The 23811-nt window shown below is 38.0% G+C and overlaps 1 protein-coding gene across 10 annotated transcripts in view; it reads right to left on the reverse strand.

Moving 5' to 3' along the window:
• The window catches only part of EHBP1 (EH domain binding protein 1), a 226635-nt gene that overhangs the window by 57270 nt on the left and 145554 nt on the right, over nucleotides 1–23811 (reverse strand). For all 10 annotated transcript variants that reach the window (XM_049799736.1, XM_049799732.1, XM_049799731.1 and 7 more), the window contains 2 exons: nucleotides 17429–18343; nucleotides 15314–15457 (listed from right to left, as the gene is read on the reverse strand). In XM_049799736.1, coding sequence (XP_049655693.1) covers nucleotides 15314–15457; nucleotides 17429–18343 — 1059 coding nt within the window. The remainder of the gene's footprint in view (nucleotides 1–15313; nucleotides 15458–17428; nucleotides 18344–23811) is intronic.

Here is a 23811-nt window from a genome sequence, read left to right on the forward strand (position 1 = left end):
AAAAACCCAAACACCTCTGTCAGGGTTTGTCAGTTGTCCCTTGGCAGAAATTTGGGAGGATCCAAACTGAGTTTACACACCAGAAGTCTGATAACGCATTATCCTCTCCCCATAAAAAAAGAAAAATCCTGTGAGCTGCATTTACTTGATGTTTAAAAAGAAAATTCTTTACCGTGTCCATAGACTGCAGAAAAAAAAAAGTGGTAAATTAGTGACACTCCACAGCAACAAAATTAAACCAGAATTGTACCTATAAGGGGGAGCGATTCCTGTAGCTGTAGGTTTCAAAATTGTCTGTGGTCTGCCCTGAGTGCACAGTACATCTGAGAGAAAGAACTTGACTGCCACCTCTTTCATCATTAGACAGGAAGAACGGCTCTGTTATTAGCCATTCAGAAAGAAAAAGACTTCTGTGCTTGTCCAGAGGCAAGGATTACCAAAATGTACCTATTCAGTTAGTAGAGAAGACAGAATAAAAAAATAATAATAATAAAAAAAATAATTACATGAGCTTTAAAGGTTTGGGCAGGCTGGGTTTTGCTGTGACCTTGATCTGCTCTTGTTTGAGTAAATAGGATTTGGGATGAAACATTAAAACTGTTTAGCAGATCTTTTCAAACCATTTCAAACTTTTCTTATGTTGGTTTATAATATAACCAGACATGCTTGTAAATGGCCACACCTGCTCATTTCTCTGGGGATGGCCTGATCTCTGCCTTTTCTAACAAAGAAAGGATGAGAGAAAAAAAAATATCAGCTCTTCTTGTTGCAAAACAGAGTGGAAAGTCAAAATCTTTCTCAAGTTTGTCCCATCTGGTGAGATTAAATCTTTGATCACCCTGGGGACGACATTTATGTTTGGTCTCTACTACCGTTTCAGAACAGCTCAAAATACACAGGTAGTGAGCAAAACATGAACTGCTAAGCAGAAAACACTCGACATAAACAAAAGTGCATTGGCTTTAGATTTCTGTAGCTAGTCAGATTGTAGGAAGCGGTCAGAAAAGAAACACATAAACGTCTTAGATATTTTCTGCCTTCTGCCTGGTGTCTACATCAGCTATCTTACTACCAATAAACTGTATGTAACTTGAAAATATTTTTTCATGAATGTCTATCACAAAAAGCATCAAATCACTTGTCAAAAAGAAGCAGCTATTGGCTTACGATCTATGGCACTGATGGACTAATGAGACAAGACAGAATGAAAACAGAAGCAGCCCAAAGTCTAAACCTGGAAGAATCACAAGCAATGTCTTAACAAAGCTGTCCCCTTTAAGAAAAAAAAGCCCCCAAAATTCACAATAAAATGGGGTTGTGGGGCTGTAAAATGGAAAACATCTCCTTAAACCTAGGAGATATTTTTAAAGAAATATTAGCGAGCATTTTTTTATTTTTCTTTCTTTTTTTAATATAATCTATGTTGTTCTGGAAAACCTATAATTCACTTGGTACAGTACTTCTGGTGTGAAGAATGCTGGCTGTAGAAAAACAATCCATTGATAATTTAATTCCTCATGTCACTGTGAAATGGAGAAACTCTTAGTTTACTGAATGAAAAAATATATATATTTGAAAAAAAGAATGGCTGACTAAGTAAGTATCACCTTGTGCTACATCCAAGGCCTCTTGCTGGTTGTCTGGCTGCTCTTTTGTAGGCAAAAAGGAGCTGAATGCTCTCTGGCTCCTTAGATCTGGCCCAACAAATGCACTGCCAGTCATGCACATGGATCCAGCTTAAAACCCAGTGTGAGCCTAAAAGAAGCTAGTCAAACTGGCACCTACTCATGCAGAAGGAGATAGATTTGTCATGACAGGCTGATTATTCAATGTAAAGAAACAGTTTAGCTTTTCTAATCTGGTACAAATACATCTTTCTCGGAGAAAAAAGTAAAAGGTCTAATAGTTCAAGTATTTAAAGTAAAGAAACCAACACAAAAATTGTAACGTCAAAGTGAACCACAGGTATTTGTGCAAGAGCATTCTGCAAAACAACCCTGCAGTTCTATTCAGATAAATAAGATTTAACCCGTTTAACCCTTTAGGAGCTGCACATCTATGTGACGATCAAGGCGAGCATTTCTATTTCACACTGCACTTGGCTCTACAGCAAGTTCTAAGGACAAGCTGAAATATTTAATTCCAAATATGCTTTCTGTTTTCTCCTCTTCTCACTTGCCTGCACCGATACCAAGAGCAAGGTGCTCCGCCAGTGAACAATGTGAGGGCAGCCTTGCCTACCGACGGGGCTCCCAAGAAAGATGATTGAGAAAGTCGATCTAAACCAAAAGCAGAGACAAAGCCCTCTGCTAACTTCTTCCCTGGAATTTTCTCTGCTTAGGCAAGTTTGTGCTCTCCCTCATCTGGGAAGTATAATTAAGGACAACAATTACCTAAGGCGTCAGGATCCAGAAGCTTGTTACGCCTGTCACCATGATTGTCAATGCTATTGCCATTACCCACAAACAAGGTCTCAAGCATGCAGCCTGAGAAATATTCTGAAATAGTGCCACCATCCAGACAGGGCATAATGTCCCATCTCAGACTGATAAGTCTAAAGACGGTATTTTCTGTGCCTTTCCACAGCCGAGTTACAGACAGAAGTTAAAAAAGATGCTTACTCATTGTAGGAGTCAACATTCATCAAGCTCCACTTAAGGGATTTTCTCTTGTGTAAACTTGACTTTATAAAAAAAAAAAAAAAAAAGTGGCGTTATGAAACAAAGACTTTTGGCAACTATATGGGATGCATAAGCCGGAGAGCAGCATCTTTCAGTCTGCTATCCTGGGAAGCTTCCTTCTCGGGCGGGCAACCCCGCGCCCAGGGAGGAGGACATGCCCTCCTGAGGAATGCTCCCGGTTCACTCCCAGCTGAACAAAGCGGAGCAAGCTGCAGGGTGCCTCTGAAAGTTGTTTCCACCCCCCCCCCCCTTCTCTTAATTGTCATGGGACGGTGGCGGGATCCCGGTCTGCTTGTGTGTGATGAGAATGGAAAGAACAAGTGCAAACCCTACGCCTCCCTGGATCCTATTTTGCTGGGTTTTTTTGAAAATGTCCTGCAAACTGCTGGCAGCTTTTTTTAATGGAAAATACCAATCGCCTAGGATCTATACCTAGCCTTTTGCCAATAATGAGAAAACTTCACCTTCTGTCCCCAGCAATTCTTAGGAAATCTTTTGCTGTTATTCCTACAAATCCAATTACAGATTGTTGAGTAGCTAGTGGAGTAAGCTTATTGAGGAGTGTCACATCACTAAGTCGTGCGTATGTGTTTCAGTTTGTAATGTGGTCTGAGCCGCTGTAGAGGTGTCAACTTAAAATGCAAGTAAGTAGCAGAACAGGGCTAATCCCAGCCACTACTCCCCTGCAGCCAAATTGTAGCGCAATGAATGACAGTGGAAATGCAAAGATGCCACTGTGCTTATCACACACAGCCAGATGGTGGACCTGGATCAATGCACACATGCCACGATCAATGCATTTGATAAAGAATTAAGAAGAAAACTGTACATGTTATCAAAGAACTTGTACATGGCATAATTATGATTCTGCATGTGCTTACTGATGATATTGGAGACTCAGAGGCAGGTGATAATGAAACTGATAGGAAGAAATAGCTTAAAGGCTACAGCATATGGCCTCAGCACTAAGAAATCTTGTCAAATAGTTCAGAAAGCTTTTTTAACTGTTATTACAGGCTGCTCATAGTGCAAGCTGGTGGCAACGTTTTAATTTTTTTTTTTAAATCTGAAATGTCAAAAAGTTACAAAAGCTATACTTTTCAGAACGGTTCAGAAAATAATTAAGACACTATTGTGTTTTAAGCACAGCAAAAAACCCTACAGGTAGAGCGAGTGTGTACAATTTTGGGGGCTGTGGTAGTTGGGCAGTTTTTAATATATATAATTCCTTGTTCCCTGAATAAATGTATTTAGACTTTAAAGGGGCTAGTGGCAGTTTAAGGAATGCGTCTGGGTAGCAATTTGCATTTGGCACACCAATTGCTACAGATACAGTTTTGATATTATTTCTCATCAAATGTAGAGTATCTCCCTGTTACCGTTTGTGCTCTGTCGGCTGTATTACAGCCACCTTGGATGTGTAAGAAGGTAATTAAAAATTTCTGGAAAATAAAGTTGAAAGTAATAAAAAAAAGCATATGTATATTTATAATGTAGAAAAGGTACCTAAAATACAAATTCTCATGCTCCAGTTGATAGATGAGCTGTCTAATCAACGCCTGGACGTAACTTAAGTGCTCTCATTAGTGTGAAGACCTTCAGGCTAAGTAAGACTAAATCCCTTAAAAATTGCTTCTGCAATAGAAAAATCCCCCTTACCATTTTCCTCTGCCTAAATCATATCAATTAAAAAGGGAGGGAGGGAGGGAGGGAGAGGCATTTTCACATGACTTTGTTTTAACTGACACTCAAAAAACTATCTTCTGAATCCAATTTAAAATGTTTCAGCAAAAAAGTTCATTAGCAATCAAAGAAACAAAAAAATCATGCTGAGTTTAGTTTCTCTTTCACTTTAAACTTGGATCTTTAATCAGCGCTAAGGCGTATAATGCCCATTGAATCCTTTACCTTAACTTTTTTTTTCAACCCCAAATGTTTAATCAACATTGCAGTTTTACATTAAATTGTAAAATTTATCAAAACGACCCTCCAGAAGAGTGAAGTGCATATTTTATTTGCAGCGGGACGAGGAGCCCCCCACCCCCCAACCCCCGAATTTCAATTTGTCCTGACAAACCATTGGGTATTAAATTCTAAAGGCACGCAGAGTGCATAAAGAACTGATGGCTTGATTAGCTCTTGTGGTGCAATTGAAGGAGCTGTCTCTCTCCCCGCTTCTCCATTTTGAGAAACACTTTGATCTCAGTTCAAGTCAATTCATGAACATCAACTGACAAGACTGCATGAAACACCCCAATGGTTAGGCCCAAACTCGTAGCAAACTATTTGGTTTCATTAAGGCTTCAGGAGAAGTGACCAGTGACAGTCCTTTCATTCAGAAGCCAACAGGCAAGTGACTATTTAAACTTTAATGTGCACAATGTACTGCTGAAGGCTGCTACACCTATAGTCAGTCACTCAAGTATGAATGCCTTTACCTACTATTTTGTGACATGTGAACTACTAAGTGCAGCTGCAGTCTCATTAATGCATTCGCCCAGATTTGTTTGCAGGACTAAAGAGATGATTTGCAGTATTTCTGGTGGGAGAAACAACTGTATCTTCAAAGAAAGGTAGAACAGCAGGTGCTATATAAAAGCCAGCGATTAAAAAAAGATTGCATTTTTAAATGCAGTAGTTTATTAAACATTTGCACGAACGTAGTAGAAATATCCATTCTGGCTGAAAACACAAAAGATCTTGAATCACATCACCTGCAAAATGCAGGGTATTTGGTGCGGTTTCGAGCTTTGCTACAGTAAACTATTTACACATCACTCTTCCCCTTTTCTAGTTGCCCTCTCCAAAGAGTCCCACTTCAAAGAGTTCGTTTTTGCACCAGTTCCTGTCAATGCAGGTCAGAAACACTAAAGTGGAAAGTGGCTGCAATGCCATGGCACAAAGAGTCTCTGCGGCTGAAATCAAACAAAGCCCAATTAAACTAATCATAACGTCCCAGTGAACACAAGGAAGCTCACCTGGTATTTCTGGACTTCTTGTGTGAATTCCCAACTCTACTTGGTACTTGGTACTATAATTACCCTGACCAAAATACTGTGAAATTACTGCTCTGATCTACTAATGGCTGCAAAAAATCAAGCCGTTGTGGTTTCATGCCAAGGGGCCGTAGCAAGGTGGCGCAATGCTTTCTGACAGAGACGACAACTTCTAAAAACTCAAAAGGGAAAATTAACGGGATGTGGTTTATGTTGCCAAGGACTGTTCATTAATTACCAATTTAATCACTGCTGGAGGCATGACATTACAAAAATCTGGCTGAAAGTTCTAATAGATTATGAAGACCACCTAAGAAGAGTGACCAAGAAATGTACAAAACAATTAATACTGTTTCACTGCTATCAAAGACACTCAGATTATTTTACATCAAGTGAAGCAAAAGAATTAGTAGCTTCACAGTGCCACCACTAGGAACTGTAAATACAATGGCATACAATTAGTAATGCACATGTGACTTTTCGTTCAAGGCATATATCCTTGGGAAAGCCAGAACATGATAAGGAGAACAAAAGAAACATTTTAAAATGAAATGAATAAAGATTTTAACTCTACCCTTGTGCATGCTGAGCAATAACAGAATAGGCAATGCAAAATACAGCTCTAAGTAATGGCGATATCATCCTGGGATTCACAACAGCATGTACTGAACATCCACACAGAAAACATCCACAGTTATTAGCAGCGATAGAAAAAGAGCATTCCAAATGCTAAGAAACCTGGGTCTTGCTTTGTACACAAAGGGATAGCTCTGAAACACTAGGACAGTTTTTTGCTAATATTTATAAACGGATAGAAGATGCTAAAGTTTTTGAACTTACGTTGTTCAGATGATCTTAAAATTCAGTTAATAAATTGACAGCCTATTTTCTGTGAGCGTACAAGTTAATGTTATGGCTGCAGATGACACAGCACCTTGAATTTACATCCATATAGTAAATAACTGCTTATTTATATATTTAGGCTGGATGCTTAAATGGTATAAACAGATACAGATTACTGAAGTAACAGCAATAAAATTCAGCCGAGAATCTCAAGCATTTGTATCTAAAACTCAAACTGCATAACATTTGTCTTGCATTATCAAAGGTTACACTTTATTCATGAAATCCCTCCTGGTATAAAACTGACAGTGCATACTAATTCTTCTTAGAAATGAGTTTACTTGCACTAATTGATTTATTTTCCCACCTACGTCAGGGAGTTGTCTATAGCAGTATTTTTGTACAGTGGAATATCACAACTTCATAGTAAGAAAGTGCTTAAACAGATCAAATATGAAGTCAAAAGATGCAGAACCTTCTTGGAAAGTTACAGATTATTTTTATTTTTCATGTATTGAGTAATGTTAAATAAAACAACTTGTTTGTTCTTGCCATCAAGGAAATGAGATCAGGCTATCTCAACCTTAGCTTTTCGTTATAAAGAAGTAAATATCAGTTCAGTTGTGGTTTTGAAGTGTTCAGTCAGCAGGTCTAACCATCATTTAAAGAAAAGTATATTGTTAAAACAGGTATAAAACTTGGAATGCTCATGAAATGTAAATACTATACAGCATAGTCTTATCAGCTTACACCATATTTAGCCACTTTATAGTGGGATACAGACAAGACATATAAATGAACAACAGGGAATAAGTTACCAGAGCTCAGGGATTACCAAAATAATGTTCAATCTTTTTACCAATTAGATGGTAACTGCTTCTTTGTAATCTCAGGAAGATCTAGTGATCATATCTAAATCTGGTTGCAATTATCAGCATGACAGATGTAGTCTTTTTCAATCAATGTTTTCCAATTAATATTAAAAGACCAAGGTTGCCATCTGTAAAGTCCTACACCTAAAAAAATTGTTAGATGTTTAATTAATAAATATCATATTTTCCGTCTGTTTTTTAAAGTAAAACAAGATAGGAGTAACTTGGGAGTGTTTCCTTAATTGAATTAACATTACTACCTCAATCACAGACATTTATTTTCCAACTGAGGAGACTACAAAAAAAAAAAATCCACTGATGAGCTAGGTGCCTTTCCTAATGCAACAGAAGTAGGGATTCTGGTTTCACATAGGAATAAAAATTACTGAATAAAGCTATCTTGTACTCATTTTCAAGAACCAGCTGAAGTATTTGCAGGAAAGAATACCTGCAATGCTAACTTGAGTTTAAGGCATCTTTCAATCAAATTATAATATTCTATTTTTGTTGTCTACTGTGAATTTGCTTTCTGTACCACTTCTGTTCATGTTGGCTAGAGTTTACTTTTTGCTCACATATTACAGCGGGACACTTTGGAGCTTCTTAGTGCAGAGGGGCAGCAGATTATTGCAGGACATAATCAATAAATGGGACCATTTATTAAAGCTTTTTTCTCAGTGTTTAAAATAATGATTTATTTTTATTTTATTGCAGCTGGTGTACCCTGTATCTGTGCAAATGTATGCAATCAAAATTGTAGTAAGAGCATAGAAACTCATCTCCTTTCAGATTTTGTCACTTTTTGAAGCCTTTCTAAAAAGACGTCCATTTCCACTGGTCCACTGTGGATGCTAAAAAAGTTACCATTCTGTACTCAAATATTTATGAAAATGAAAAGTAATGGGCACAACAGATTGACACCTGAAGTAGAAGAAGCTTTATTAAATATGAATTAGATACAGCTGCAACAAGTCCTTTGAGCAAGGCAGTAATAAAAAGCAATATTCTGAGCAGAAAGAAACAATCTCATGGCTTAGCCCATTCCTGCTGCCCTCTGTATACAGTGTTTGCATGTTTTGGAGGTAACGGCTTTTTGGTGAAGTACTTTTTATCTGCAAATTCTACTACAAAAGCTGAATATAGTCCCCACTGCTGTTTCAAACCTTTTTTTATATATATATATTTGGGCAGCTATAGCTGTCATTCAACTTGAATACATATGAAATAATGGTAGCAGAGATAAATAAAACCAAATCTTTCTCTGTACAGAAAGCAGGCTAGCAACGTTTGCATTTAAGCACAGCAGTGGCATCAGCAATTGCTCTCTGAAAACACCCCTTCAGTTTGTATTAATCTGTTTTTTAATACTTATTGTTCAAATGAAGTCCCTCACAATTTTTAGTGTCACCATCCTTGAACGCTGCTGTGAAGAGGCAAAAGACAGAGCGATTCCCTCTGGGTATCATGCTATTGAACTCCTGCATCACAAAACTGTGCTAGATCCTAGATATGCAAAATTTTGGGCTGAATCTGTATCCTCATATGGCCCAGTCCTGCACCTTAGTTCACCAGGGAGGAATCCTTAGCCCAGGCAAAACCCAAATAACTTCAGGAACAATCCGTGGCCCATGTTAGGAAGAAAAACACATCCTTTGCCAGATGAGCACTATTTTTCATGAATTCCATGCTATACGGCATTCCCTGCTAAAGCTGTCTACCTTGCAAAAACAAGTTAAAAGAATTTGACACACGATTTAGGAGATGCCAGAAATAAAACTAGTGGGCACAATCTTAATTTTCATCCTGCTCTATATCCCTTAGTACAGAGCCTTGCTGTGGCACTACTTTTTACTTTTACTATCCCCTGATCTTCAGCCTAGATCACAGCTCTACCAAGTGGGGTTCAATACTCTGGTTTATTTTCACTGTTCAATATGTGGTCCCATCAATATGTAGCACCATTCTTTACTCCACAATATTCAAATCCTGCTCTGTAGGCAGAATTACTAATTTTTTCAAGGGCTTCTCTACAGTGCTCATCACTTCAGGATTTAAGTGCCTCAAAAGCATTAATCACATTCCCTTCTCACAACACCCTGTGGTGGTGTTATTACCCTGTTCTTCGGATGAGAATCGGATGAGAACTGAGATGGAGAGATCCAGCTAAAAGGATCTAACACTGGGTGCTCGCTCTAGGAAGCCTATTACCTCTTTTTTTTTTTAGTATACTAAGCTTTATGTAGCCCCTTTATGTGTCTCAAGCATAGCTCCGATTGATTTCCCTGACAGACCTGGATGCTCAATACATCTGCAAATCAAATGGTGATCCAGAAAGGAAGGATACACAATTAGTGACCACTCAGAGGAAGTTTGGTTCAAAAGACTTAGCAGCACTGATCAGGAACTTGGAGGCAAAGGCAGTATTACATTTAATTCTTTCGAGCACCTTAACCGTGACCTCATCCTTTTGCTCCTTGCAATGCCTGCTTCGTTTGCCATATACTTTCCAATTTCTGCAACCAGAAGGACAGAGGTCCTCAATCCTCTAAGCTAAATGAGACACAATTGCTTTGGGGAAAATAGTATGTGATCACATAATTAAAGACTGCATCATAATGTATATACACAAAGGAGGTTAATTAAAGTTGCCTGTGCATTTCTTAACTCCTAATTCCATTCTCTGTAATCATGCTGACTCCATAACCATAGCCATTTGAGTTTACACAGTAAATGACAGCTGCAGTAAATTTCCATTCTTTATGTGGACCAGTCATTACAGGAGAATAAGACGAACATTTTGCCACCAGCCCTTGCAGAAATTTGCTGACAGTGGAGTTATGCTGAGATTCAAGAATTATGGATTCCACTCCATGTTCTGCAAGTGAGAGATCCCTGCTGGAAAGATCTTTTAGCCCTGTGACTCCTGAATATTTCCCACCCATTATGGTCCCCTCTAGCCTGCCACTTTGCCAGTTAGGTTGCACAGACCAGCTCCAGTCTCCTCGCCTTTTCCAACATCACATTCCAGCCAAGCTGCTGCTGCTAACAACCATCACTACAGGCTGATATTTTACAGCATCTGGTGGGAGCAGATATGTCCCTTCTAGCCCTGTGATATTCATCATGAGAAAAGGCAAGTTAAATAAAAATGAGTAAGCTAATAAAAAGGCTCTCCTGGTTAAAAGCTAAGTGATTACAGCTGCTATACCAGATTGGAAATGACAGAAACATCTTGTAAAAGAGTCACTACATGCACACCTACATCAAGAAAGCAAGCAGAAAGGCTGAGCTGTTTATAAATCTACCATAGAGAAAGGGATCCATGAGGGGATCAGTAACTGTTCACAGAGCTCTTAAGCTAATTCTTCCATTCTCCAAAAGGCTACATCAATTTAAGGACATATCTCTGATCCTCCCAAACCATGAGCATGTTTTCAAGGAGTTTCTCATCAATGCGGTCTCTTCTTAGGCTTCAAATACCTGCCTACAGGCTTACATACCTCCATACAGGCTGGCATGCATGCATACAGCTTGCAGATTGAAGGCTTCTGAGAAGCACCAAATGAGCAGACCTAACAGTAAAAAAATAACTACCTGACTACTTTGCTGCAAGTAGGGAAGAGATAGGAGAAAAGAAAAGGGGCTAATGTGATACAAGTAGAGGAAGCAAGCAGAGAATGACAGGACTAAATCAGGTGGCTTGAACAGGAATGGAAGATGATGGGGCAGAAGGCACAGAGGGGAGATGTCTAATGAAAGAAAGAGCAAAAAGAGCAGGTATTATGAAAGAAAAGTTAAAAAGGAAAACAAGGAGCTGAAGTAGCCAGGGCAGACAGCTGAAATACAGTCTGAGAGAGAGGAAAGAAAGAACAAGAAGACACAAACTAAAGAAGAGGAAGAGGATACAGCTTGGGATGCAATGAAAAATATGTGATTCATAGGAAAATGGGATTGAGCTAACAGTTACATGAGCAAATTCAGTGCCTTAATCTTCTGCTCCCACAACTTCATCAATTTCTGAGTTAAAAAGAAAAAAAAAAAGTAAAGCAACTGAGAATACTGACATGGGCCTAGCCCCAGAGTACAAACATGAGAAGATGGAAGCACACTGTAGCAAGAAAGAAGACTCAAGAAAAAGGGGTAAACAGCCAAGATAATGGATATGTCATGGCAAAACTGCCTGTACTTCATGAGAGGCCAGCTAGTGGTCAATAAAGAGACAACAGAGATTTAGAAAAAAAAAGGAAAAAAAAGAAAAAAAAAAAAAAAGAGAGAAAAGCAACTCCAAAGTACATGACTACTGAAAAAAATAACACAGTAGTGGTTCTACCAGAGGAAGGGTAAGGCTTAGGCTGAAGAAGGTATAAGGTATTTGCTCTATGCTTAGATGAGAAACAGAAACGCTGGTTTTTTTCAAAAAAGACTTTTACCAAAACAAATCAGGTGAGCACATACCAAGTAACCTGTATTTATGACCATGGAACAGACTTGGAAATTTCCTCCCTTTTGTTGGCCTCAAGCAGCAAATACACCCAACCCTCCCCCCTCCCCCCCCCCCCCCCCCCCCCGTTTATTGTTCTCACTTGTTTACTAAGAAAAGAGCAATTCATAGTTCTTGTATGACAAATGTAAAGTGGTAACAGCAAGGCTTACAAGACAAGATTTTCCAAAGTAACTAATGACTCTGCAGGCTTAGCTTAGCTGGGGTGACTGATTTTCAGAGCACACTCTGAAGACTGGACTGCTTAAGCTCTTTTTGTGAAGGTATCAAAAAAGGTGCAATTGCAAACTTCAAGAGTTACTTTGAAAAGTATTGGTCCTGGAATATCTCACCATTTTCTTTTGAATCCCTCTCAATCCACCCCAAAAATGAGCCTAGTCCAATTCCTGCTACTAAATGTTGATTCTTATTATCATAACTCTCATTTGGATAACACACTACTACATGTTACCGCACACTGACACATACAACACTGCTTTAAGTCAAAGTTCTTATCATTAACCTTAATGACCAGAAAACACTGAATAGAAATACGTCTGTACTATTTTCTAACAATCAAATAAGCAATGACCTGTAGTAAACTGGCACAACTACATCAAATGGAAACATCTCTATTAAGATCGAATATGTTAAAGAAAAACAGAAATAAATGTATTTTATCTTATATCTATATATGTTGATGCATACATACATCCTCATTCCAAACATACACATGTATGGATATGTGCATAACATATGTATATGTTATATACAGCTTTACATAATAAATATTATTATATATCAACTTTATATAATAAATGAAATGTGAATACTATACCAGCCTCCATTAAAGACACCTCCCTTTCACAATGCATGTTACTCACTGAAATGCATTAGGAGAATGTTGAACTTAGTAGACAAGCACTCAAAAGTTAGAAAATGTTGAAATTACACTAGCTGTACAGCCTTGCATTGGTTCTCATTTTGTATAGTCTTTAATTGCATAATGCATACTTTTTTTTCTCTAAAGGACACTTGTTGTCTTCAGTGGCCATGACTGACAATGTTCAGTGAATGAACAACTGTTCAATATCTAACTTTACCCTCATCATTCACTGTCTGCCCTACACCTTGTTTAAAATATACTATGTAAACTTTTCTCTGAACACAGAATTACCGATTTCTTCCAGAGCATTTCTGAGGCACTCTTCACTACAATATCTAAGAGTTTCCAAATTACATCTCCACAACACCCTTTTGATCTGAGGAACTTTTGTTATTCTTATTTTACAGTTAAGTCAAGAGTGCCCATTACCTGTTTGCTCAGAGTGCCCAGGATTTCAGAGGGACCAGGACCATTTGTTCACAGCACAGTTCTCCTTGACTTGGCTACACCTGGGTGCATTCAAAACTTCCAGAAATCAGTCCCCAGGAATCTTGGGTTGGAAATCAGAAATCAAGGAATCCACCACCTTGAGTATGTTGGGTTGAAGGTAACTTCCCAACATGGTAGAGTGCTTCTGATGGAGGCAGCAAGAAACTTTGGCTCTGCAGAGCAGCCTTAAAAGACTGCCCTTCCCTTTCCTGCAAGCTTCTAATTCATTTTTCAGCTTCCGTAATAAATGAAGTAAGGTCTCATGTGTAATCTGGCTGCCTGAACTACACAATCCTGACACTCTCACCCTGAAAACTCTGTCCCCATCTCCTGTCCTCCAGCTGGTTTTCATGGCCTAGACAGAGTCTTTATTTTTGTCTAACTTTACCTTGCCATCTACCTCCTTGCCATCTCTCCTCTGCATGCCAGTGGGGTAGCTCCTTTTCCTCCTGTTTGGATTTCATCAGCAGGAGTTTGAGTCTAAAAGAGAAAATTTTGCTTTCCAATACTATGATCTGCATCAGAATGGGCCCTGATCCTTAGGGGAACAACAGTAAAAGATGCTCTTGCTGTGCTGTGTCCATACAGACAATTTTTACTGACACTTACCAACTTTTCTGAACTTCAAGGCCCTCTGACAAGACTTTGCTTTTAATATAACTTTGATTGTTTTGAACAGATTTTTCAAGGGGATGGAACCTTCTTCCCATAAGACATTTTTTAACATGGATAAAACAATGCTTTATCCAACATAATACAGAGAAACAGTTGGACAGGTTGGGTTTTTTGTTTTGTTTTGTTTTTTAAAGTTAAATAAATAAATAAATATTACCCCGAAGCAGAGAGCTGATGGGGAAAATTACAGCTCAAACAATGAAATACTAGCAAAGTTATAAACCCTTTGAATATAGGAGGTTGTAATAAGAAATGTTAGGTAACTTTAATTACAGCTGTTTCTGCCTGAGTAGCTACCTATAGAATCCCTCCTCTCATGCTGTTTGCTTTATGAAAAACTAATTAAAAAAAAAACCAAAGTGAAATTTATATTAAAATATACTTATCTAAGAAAAAACTTAAATACAAAGTAATAAAAAAATTGCTTATATATCAAGTTATCATTATACAAATAAGACTTGTCTGCATATATGAATATATTTTGACAAAAAAAGAAGTGTCAGTTTGGGGAGAGGAATTGTTAAGGAAAAAAAAAAAGTACAGCATGGATCTGAGATAGTTTAGAGAATGAAATGAGACATGTAAATCACTGTCTTCATTTTTTGATTGTATGATCCCATCTATGTAAAAAGCAGTATCTGCCCCTCAGGACTAGGCTCTGAAAGATGTGAATCAGTAAAGATTCAAGCCATTCTCTGTATCATTATTTTTAGTTATATTTACATTCTCAGTTGCCAGTACAGTCTCTAGCATGCAATAGTTAGAATCACAAAACCTGCATTGCAAAGGTTTGCATAAAAATTAATTAGCTTTCATCTCCAGAGAGTATGCATCCTTCCAGGTCACCATGGAGGCCACTGGAGGTGCAACTATAGCTGCTGCAACACTGAAGCTCATTCCCTAGCTCTTTCCCATCTCACCAGCATAATCAACTTTGGTGATAAAAAGGAATTGTTCCATCAACCCGTTTACAAGACTGTCACAAGCAGCTTCATTTACTGCAACAACACTTATGAAGCAGCAAGTAGCTGACATCACAGGCTTAGGGAATGCATTTACATAAACTGAAAAAAGAGAAGTAATCAAAAATAGCATAAATTACTTCACTATCATTTAACAAGTAACTTTTGGTTTTCATCCCATTAGAAACTGCAGTGCCAATCAAAGAAGTAGCTCCCAGACCTCTGCTTCCAGTGAAGTCTATGGCATTTTTCTGTTGGCCATAACAGCAGGAGAAACAGGCTTTAAAAGTGAGCTAAGGGTACATGACACATCAGAGTAATTCATTGTGGAAAAGAAATATTCTGCAAGGACATGCCCCCCCCCAAAAGCATATGCACATACAATAAGTTTTAACTATGTAAACTGCCATACTGGCCAATATTTCTTACATCATTCAGCTGCTTATTGTGGGCTGGAATGATCGTATTGGTTAGTTGCTTACTCCCTGCCTTTAAAGCTGCATCTCTTCTTGCTTGCTCAAGCAGAACTCTTGCTCGTTCTTTAAGTTCTTCCTGTCTCGACAACATACGTTGCTTAAAAATAAAGAAATATAATTAACAGCAAGGCAGCCTCAGGGTACTTAACGTTTATACAGTAGTTAATAGCCGGGAGCCTTCCTGTATAATAAAGGTCAGGAGTCACATGGATTACAGCTTCATGAGGTGACAGAGCATTCTATAGAAATGAAAAGTAAAGATGATCAAAATGTAAAATTAAAAAAAAGTCGTAGGCCTTTATAATGTAAATAAGAGTTCTCTCCCCTCCCCATAAAACTTAATTTCTATCAACATTTAATGCCTTTAAACTGCAACTGTGGAAAAAAAATAATTGGCTTCATGAAAGCCATGTTAAACATGTGTTATGTGTTTACTTATTTACTTTAATATGTATGCAAATATAATACTTTGTTGGCTACTTACATGGGTATCGCTCATTTATAACTCAAATTGAACACAGACGCTGGGTACAAGGCAAAAAACCCTGCAAAAATATCTGCTTCTACTTCATCTATGAATATCCACAAGAAAGTCCCTTCTTCATGCACATGACTGCTTATATTGCAGAGCAGAAGTAACAGAAGGGGGGCTTCTGCATAGGCAACACGAGCAGCTCCCATACATATATAGTCCCAAATGCTGACTTCTTAGTCAAGGTCAACTGTGAAGAATCTAGGAAAATGTGTCTCTAGGCCTTTACATGACATAGAGCTGGGACAGATGTTGCAGGTTGTGCTCCTGCAAAGGCCACATGGAAATTGAGACCATTGACTCTAACCAACAACTGAGTGTTCAAGATTAAGATTGAGACTCACATCTGAGATTTTATTACCATGTGCAAACACACAGATGATTAACAACCATCTTTAAAGTAATCTCTTCCTTTCTCTTGGCCTATTACACCCTTGCAGGTGAAAATCTTTGTAGAGGAGACATCCTGTCTCCTCCTGCTCTATTATTCTGCATGGGTCAAGCTGTTCCTTTCTCATCCAGTACACAAAAGTGATGAAGAGAAATTTCATGAGACTTCACTGATTAAGGGAAAGAAATTAGCTAGCTATAGAACTAATATTTGGCCATTATCACCCACCTATGGGCTGCTTCTCTTGCAATAAAATGAATCTTTATGGCACTTACTCAGGAAAAAACCATAAAAATATTTGAAGCCATCCACACTACCAAAAGACTGGCTATAGTCTTTTCTTATCAGAGCTAATGGCACAAAGCCAAAACTCAAGAATGCTCTTCACAGGTGTAAAATTATAAGCCTGCTTTGGCATTTTTGTAAACAGGGCTGGTAACATTTTTTACATATTTTTGTGCTGATATGCTTTACTGATAATACTCAGCATTTATATAATATTCAACTTTCATCCTTACAACAAATCTGCAAGGCAGGTGGCCATATATTTTTTATCTTTATAGAAAGGAAAAAGATTGTGGTTAAGTAACGTGGTTAAGTAACGTGGTTAAGTAATGTGCTTAAGGCCACTCAATGAACAGTGTAACAATATTCTGGAGTTTCTACCTCACCATCGTGGTGATGTTCACAAGGCTATGTGGTTTCTCAAACAAGATTTTGAAATATCTTTGTCATATTTTAAGATATTTGGAACTTTATATTTTTTGAATATGGATCAATGAACTGATAAGTCTTTTTCCAGTTTTTGCTTCAGTATGCAATACTAAGAAAGAAGGTGTTACCACATTCAGTGGCAAAAGCCTTGGAGCCAACTTCTTTCAGATAGTTGAGAACATAACTTCCTTTAATTGGAGAGAGATTGGAAAAATTAACAGTAGGACAATTCCTATAAATGACTTTTTCATGTGATGGCTCTTTTTCAGCACCACCTACTTTTCAGTCAAATTATTTATTGCCCAACAATAAAAATACGCTGCTCACCTCACCATTTATACTGAAGATAGGGTGTAAATTACAAAATTACAAAGAACTTGAACAGCATCTCCATCCTGACTCACAGGCATAAGAAAGTTTAAATTTCTTACCTGGGCTGTTTTTGCAGTTTGATCTACATGATTTAAAGCCGTTCTGGCATCATTGTCAGAATCAGATTCTGTTTGCCTTGGAGAAGCATGCAGTTTCTTTGCAAGATCCGTATCCTTATTATAGGAGTATCCAAGCTTAGAAGTAGGAGATAAACTCGGCTTTGTGACAGGTGAACTGGGATCTGCTCTTGTGCTCTCTGTGGATCCTATACGTCCCAGCTTTTCTTGCTCTGAGAAACCAACAGTACTGTCTGAGCTCTGGTGTCTCTTCTTGTCATTATCTTCACAAGCAACTGTGGGAGACACGTCCTCTTTTTGATCATTGACATGTGCCAAGTCACTCAAGTCTAAAGTGTCAGCTATCAGCAATTTCTTCCTTCCCAACGTAGGCTGTGCTTGTGTTGTATCTGTGCTGCTATACTTCCCAACGTCTTCAGATGCAGAAGTCCTTCCAGAGCTCTGCTGGGATTTCTGTGGATCTGTGTCACTTCGAGTCCTGCGAGAAGAAGGGGAAGCTGTGCTTGGGCTTAAATGGTCATCAGGAGTCTGATGCTCACTCTCAGATTCACCAACACCACTGTCATTTACAAATACGGAGTCATCCTGAGAAGCAAAGTCTGCCAAACCACTGTCTGGTGGATGCAGCTCGTGCTCCCGGTTCAGGTCATTCAGCTCTGCGTAGAATTTTTCCTGGTCAACAGAACTGTTTGTGTCCGTTTCATAGTTACCCACTTTATATGTGCTTTTACTACTGTTCTCCTCTATTTGAACCACGTTTAATTCCTGGCCACAGAAATGTGCTCTTATTTGATAGAGATAGGTCATAACAGTCAGTTTGTCAGGTATTGCTAATAAAACCATGTCAGAAGGTTCCAGCAATCGCGATATTCCTAAGCTGGCAAACCCATCATATGCCTTTAAAAACGACAAAATAAAGATTATAATGCAGCAGTTTCTTACATACCATAACATTTCAAGAATGCAAGGGGAAGTTTCAGTCAAAGTAAGCAAGACTTAAACATATCCAGTATTACAGGAACAGTATGGGTTCAACTCTATTACTTATTATTCTTTAGTCTTCATTACAGTAGTTACTATTTTTTGTTGCACAGTCCAACATCCCACTCATCGATTTTTCCCAATGGCTTCTAGATATCTGCCAGGGTATCTTCATAGCAATGCAAATCAAGAGAATATGACCAGTAAAGACACTCGAATGGCACTGTTTTAAATATTTTTAACATACCTTAATACCATACTATACTAAAGTCTCTGGTTACTCAAAATTATGCCACTTTCATGAGTAAAAAGCTGTTCATAACACTGCAACTTAAAAGCCCTTCTGCTTGCAGTAAGAAAACCTACCAATATCTTAAATGGTTCTCACTCAAGTAGCAGGAAACAAGCAAATAAAATAAAAAAAGTGTAAGAGTTGGACCAGAAAAAAAGCAGCTAAGGGTGTTTTTTTAAGATAAGGAACAAAGATATAAGAAACACGACACTAATCCATCCTGGGCTTTATCACTGGTGATCAACCTTCTCCCTTCTACTGGTCACGTAATTGCAGTGATTTGTGTTGATGAAAAACTATGTTCAGATAGCCAAAAAAAACACCACCACAGATTACTTGATAGAAGACACAAATCACATTAATCCAGCAAACAAACGCATTTTAAAAACATTTGTTGATGCTAAAGCTATAAGAGAGAGTGAATTCCATTCCCACTTCACTTTCATTTCTAAGAGCTAAACAGTTTGCAAGGCTCCTACTTTGTGAGGCCACATTGTCTTCTTTCTGCTAGCCCTTTAAGTGAGTGGACTTGGTGCATCAGGTTTTTCTAGTTTTGAAGAATTAAAGCCGTTTCTCAATTTACAATTAATTATTGCTATCCTGGATTAACCCTGGAAGACAATATTGTGTTTCAAGGAAGCCTTTAAAAAGGCCTCCTGTTAGCATAGATGCACTCAGTTAAAGCACTCTGACTTTTCCCCCAGTAATTCTGCAGCTCCTTTTCACCCTCTTCTGAAGGGGTCCAAAATGGTAACTGTCATTCCTACACTATTTTGAACAAAACCAGGTGCTAAATTCAAGACATGGACGAGAACCTGTCCTTTCACAAGGAAACAATAACACACATCCCTCGCTTCAACTCCATCCCAGTTTTACACTATTTCCTTTATTTATGTACTTTTAGAAGGGTGGAAGAAAGAAAGAAAAGAGAAATCAATTATGATATTTTTTATCCTCTTGGTTTTCACACTAGTAAATATTCAATGGTGAGTTAGAATGTGGGTCTGGCCTGGCTGGCTCCCGGCAGACCCAGTTATTTTACTTGCTCTGAGAAAAGAAGGCGCTCTCATTCCCATTGCAATGTCATTCCCTACTCGAGGGTCAAACAGTTTTTATTTCAGCCACTTTTCAAACTCTGCTTCTGAGAGCTGAAATTTATCTTCCTGAAATTTTTTACGCTTCCCCTCATGCTCAGGTATAACTTGCTAAAGCATTTTCAGTGAAGTAATTTTTGTATCACTATAACAAATGATTCACAGAGTTTATCTAGACATAGAAATTATCTGAATATTTTTAAGCCCTTCTGGCTCTCTGCGTGCAAGATGATTTGGCCTAAAATCATTGCTGGCCTTTGGTGGGATATAATTTCTTGGGAAGGTTCATTACCAGAGATTGTTATGCCATTTATAAAAGCAGAGCTGTGCTTAGATACAGGAGTAGCAGTGGAAAACATATTTGCCGTATTTGCTGATGCAAAGCTCCAGACAGAGCAGAACAGCAGGAAAATGATGGGTGGGAGGGAATGGAAAGAACTGAGATTGTAGAGGAGGGACAGCTGTCATTTACCTGGTCTTGGAACACAGAGCTGGAAGAGCAGGATCAGGTTGGATATGGAGGAGAGGGAGACAAGAGAGGTGGAAGAGAACAGCCATGAGGAGCACAAAGAAAGGAGAGTTAAAGGAGAGCAGTGCAGGGATTTAGGTGGGCAGCCTAAGCCATGGCAGGTACCAGGAATGATGAATGCTCATACACCAGCAGAGAACAGGCTGGGTATGAAAGCGTAGTGAGCCAGCTGCGCTGTCCTGTGGACCAAAGGTAACACTAGGATTTGTTGTTTGATTAAGTGGGTCAGTGCTGATTCAGTGGCATACATAACCCATCACCCCACACTGAAAGTAGTGGGAGTTACCATCTGAAGAATGAAAGGACCTAAGGATGGGCTTAGCAGTCCACGGCAGCCAAAGCCCATAGACATGACTTGACCTGAACTCTTTTATACTCTTAATTTCTTATTTATATGCTAATAAAACTAAATCCTAAGAATATCTCCCATGTCTGTAAAAAGAAGGTGAGGACAGTATGTCAGAGTTGTCAGGAAAGGCACTTGCTTAGCATGGGTAACACTACAGCAGAAGGATTGTTTTTGGAATGATGGATATTCTCAATACAGCTGCAATCACTTTTTACTGCCTGCTCAGTTCTTCTGGTGATGCTTAGGATTAAACACCATAGTTTCCTGCTGATGCCAGATACTTATTTCCCATCCCCTCTCCTTCTCATTCTGGACAACACACGTTCTTGCTTCTCTCCTTTTAAAGTACACTAGATATCTAGATTGGCATGCAACTGTTTTACAGTCATTAGTTCTATAAATAGCAATCATATGTTCCGTATGTGTCCATGTAGCAGTGTGTGATGGGTTCTTCTTCACTGTTAGAAAAGCTGGGAGCTTCTTGATATTCCAGCATATTTATAAAGGCCTAGTGTTTCTAACTAGTTTGTAACATGGTATTAACAGAGTAAATTTTCCAAGTCAAATTACTTTTTGTTAAACAAAGATGTAACTAAGCCTTAATTTTGCCAATGTTTATATATGCATGTTTAACTATTCTCTTGCATGATCCCACCAAGGTCAACAAGCAACTCCTACACACACAATTAAATACATGCTTATGATTTTGTGGAATCAAGTAGTAGAAGTGAGCATGAATGCCTGTTATACAAATATGGCTGCCAGCTTAAAGGTAAAGAATTTTTTCCATTTTGACTCAATACTATCCCTGTAATTCTGTTTAAATGTATATTCTAAAAGGATTCCCTCCTTGCAAAATGGAATATTTTGTCAAGACAATCAAGTTCAAATGTATTGCAGAATTCTGTAGAAATGGTCAAAAACTGGAAAAAAAAGCAAAAATAAAAAGCATCACAAAAATTGAAAGTGCCAGTTGAACATCCAGAAGATATATTACTATTTCCACACAATAATCCCTCAAATGAAACAAGCTTCTCTAAACAATAAAGTAATTAAAACCAGAAGTTTATTATTGGAACCATACTGTTGTGCCCTTCCACTTTCATCCCCTCCAAGCTCCAGCCAAGTATAGTTTAGTAGCTTACATTTTTAAAGTGTAGGACAAGTTATTAGCAATATGAAAATTTTCTGTTCTTGATAAGGGACTATACTGCCTGTATGCTGTAATTTTAAAACATTTTTCATTATTAGTTACTAATAGTCAAATGGACGTAGTAAATAAAATTAGTTGGTTAATGTTACTGGGAATGCCATATAGATAGTTAGATACATATGACATTTAAGTAGAACCACAGCTCTTTGGATCAGCTAGGAAGGTATCCTTGTAATGTTTTTAATTTTCTCAAAGATAATCCTGGTTTCTCTTTTGTTCCTCATAGAAATTTGAATTTGCAATTAGCACAATGTGCCAAAAATATATCTGAATTCTGACTGATGCTAATGTAATCTGGAGTAGTTGGCTGGGGTTTGGGGGCTGGTTTTTCTAAGAGATATAATTATATTGCAGAAATTACAATACACACACACACATATGTATATTCAGGACACTAAACCTATTTACCTATCTCCTGATGAAGTTGTTTTTTTCTTTTTTAATTACTGACAAGCTGATTGACAGACATCAATTGGGATCCATCAGCACAAGCACCACAGGCAGGATTCCAACCATTTCCCAACTATGTAACACACTGACATACTGGCCAAGATCAGATGTCACAAGTAAATAACCTTTTTTATTCAGCATCAGTGGCAGCATCAATTTGGCAAATGACTATAAAAATCCTATAAAGAAGCCCCAGTGATGTGCCTTTTGTAACAGAGCATTTCAATGTGTAATTATACACAGTATTTGCACTGAAACAGTTGTCTCAAGATTTCTTCTTTTTTTATTAATATACAAACAAGGTCATGCACTTCTAAAAGATATACTCTCATGGGTTAACCTATAATCTACAGTCACGGTCACCTCTTACCTCCTTTCCCGGTCAGGGGGGAAGGGGCGGGAAAGAGCTGCTTCAGACAATGAAAATTGTCCTATTCATCCATAGATGTTATTTTAATTGGTTAGGAGGAATCATTGTCAAATGTGTTACATATCTGCATGGAATTTATAGGCAGCCATTGTTGCCAGTGCTGCATTCACTCCAACCAAGGGCATGCAGGGTTATCAGGCAGAACTGCGTGAGACCAGGAAATAAATCTGCAGGAAGCAACTGAGATACTCAATGTAGCTGTCAGGCGAAGGCTTGCAAAGTGATGAAAGAAAAAAAACTGCACAATAACAACAATCATTACTTCTTCAGTCCTGGGAACTATATCCTGTTAGAGAGACGGGCTAGAAAGTTCACCGTTTGCCATCACGGTTTCATAAAGAAAAGATGAGTGATCGTACCACTAATGTTTTTAATTAATAATCTATTCTTTCTTTTTATAATCTGGCTTAATTAGCCGGATGCTCAGCAGAACCTGAAGTACAAAAACATATGGTCACAGAAAACACTGTAATGTCATGGATAATCCACTTAGGTCATCATAGGACCCAGTGTTATTATGAAAAAGATATCATTGGCCAAACCATTCATTAGATAACAGCAGCTCAGAGGTATTTTATTATTTATGATACTTAAGTTTATTTTAAGGACAAATAAATCCCTGGTTAACACATAAGTGTGCAGACACATTAAAATATAATTACTCTAAACACAAATTAATTTTAATAAAGCACTTTCAGAAATTCCACATATCTACAATCTAATACTCTTTAGTTAAATTTGCTATATAATATTGAACCTTATTAATTTATTCAAAGTACATTTTTATGCCTTCATCCCAATTAAATATGGTGATTTTAAAGCTGTATAAAAATAAAATCACAGCATTGAGAAGACAGGTACTTAAAAACAGTTTTCAGATGATCTTCAGGAACAATTTCATTATCAGTGACTCATATGAAAATTACCATTTCTAAACATGTCCCTAGGGCCCAACCAAAGCTTGTAACATGCCTAAAATAGTGAGCAGAAATAGAAAGTCTTCTGGTGATGCCCAAACCAAGTTCCT

This window comes from Accipiter gentilis, chromosome 5 (genome assembly GCF_929443795.1).
Source record: "Accipiter gentilis chromosome 5, bAccGen1.1, whole genome shotgun sequence".
Classification (NCBI taxonomy): Eukaryota; Metazoa; Chordata; class Aves; order Accipitriformes; family Accipitridae; genus Astur; species Astur gentilis.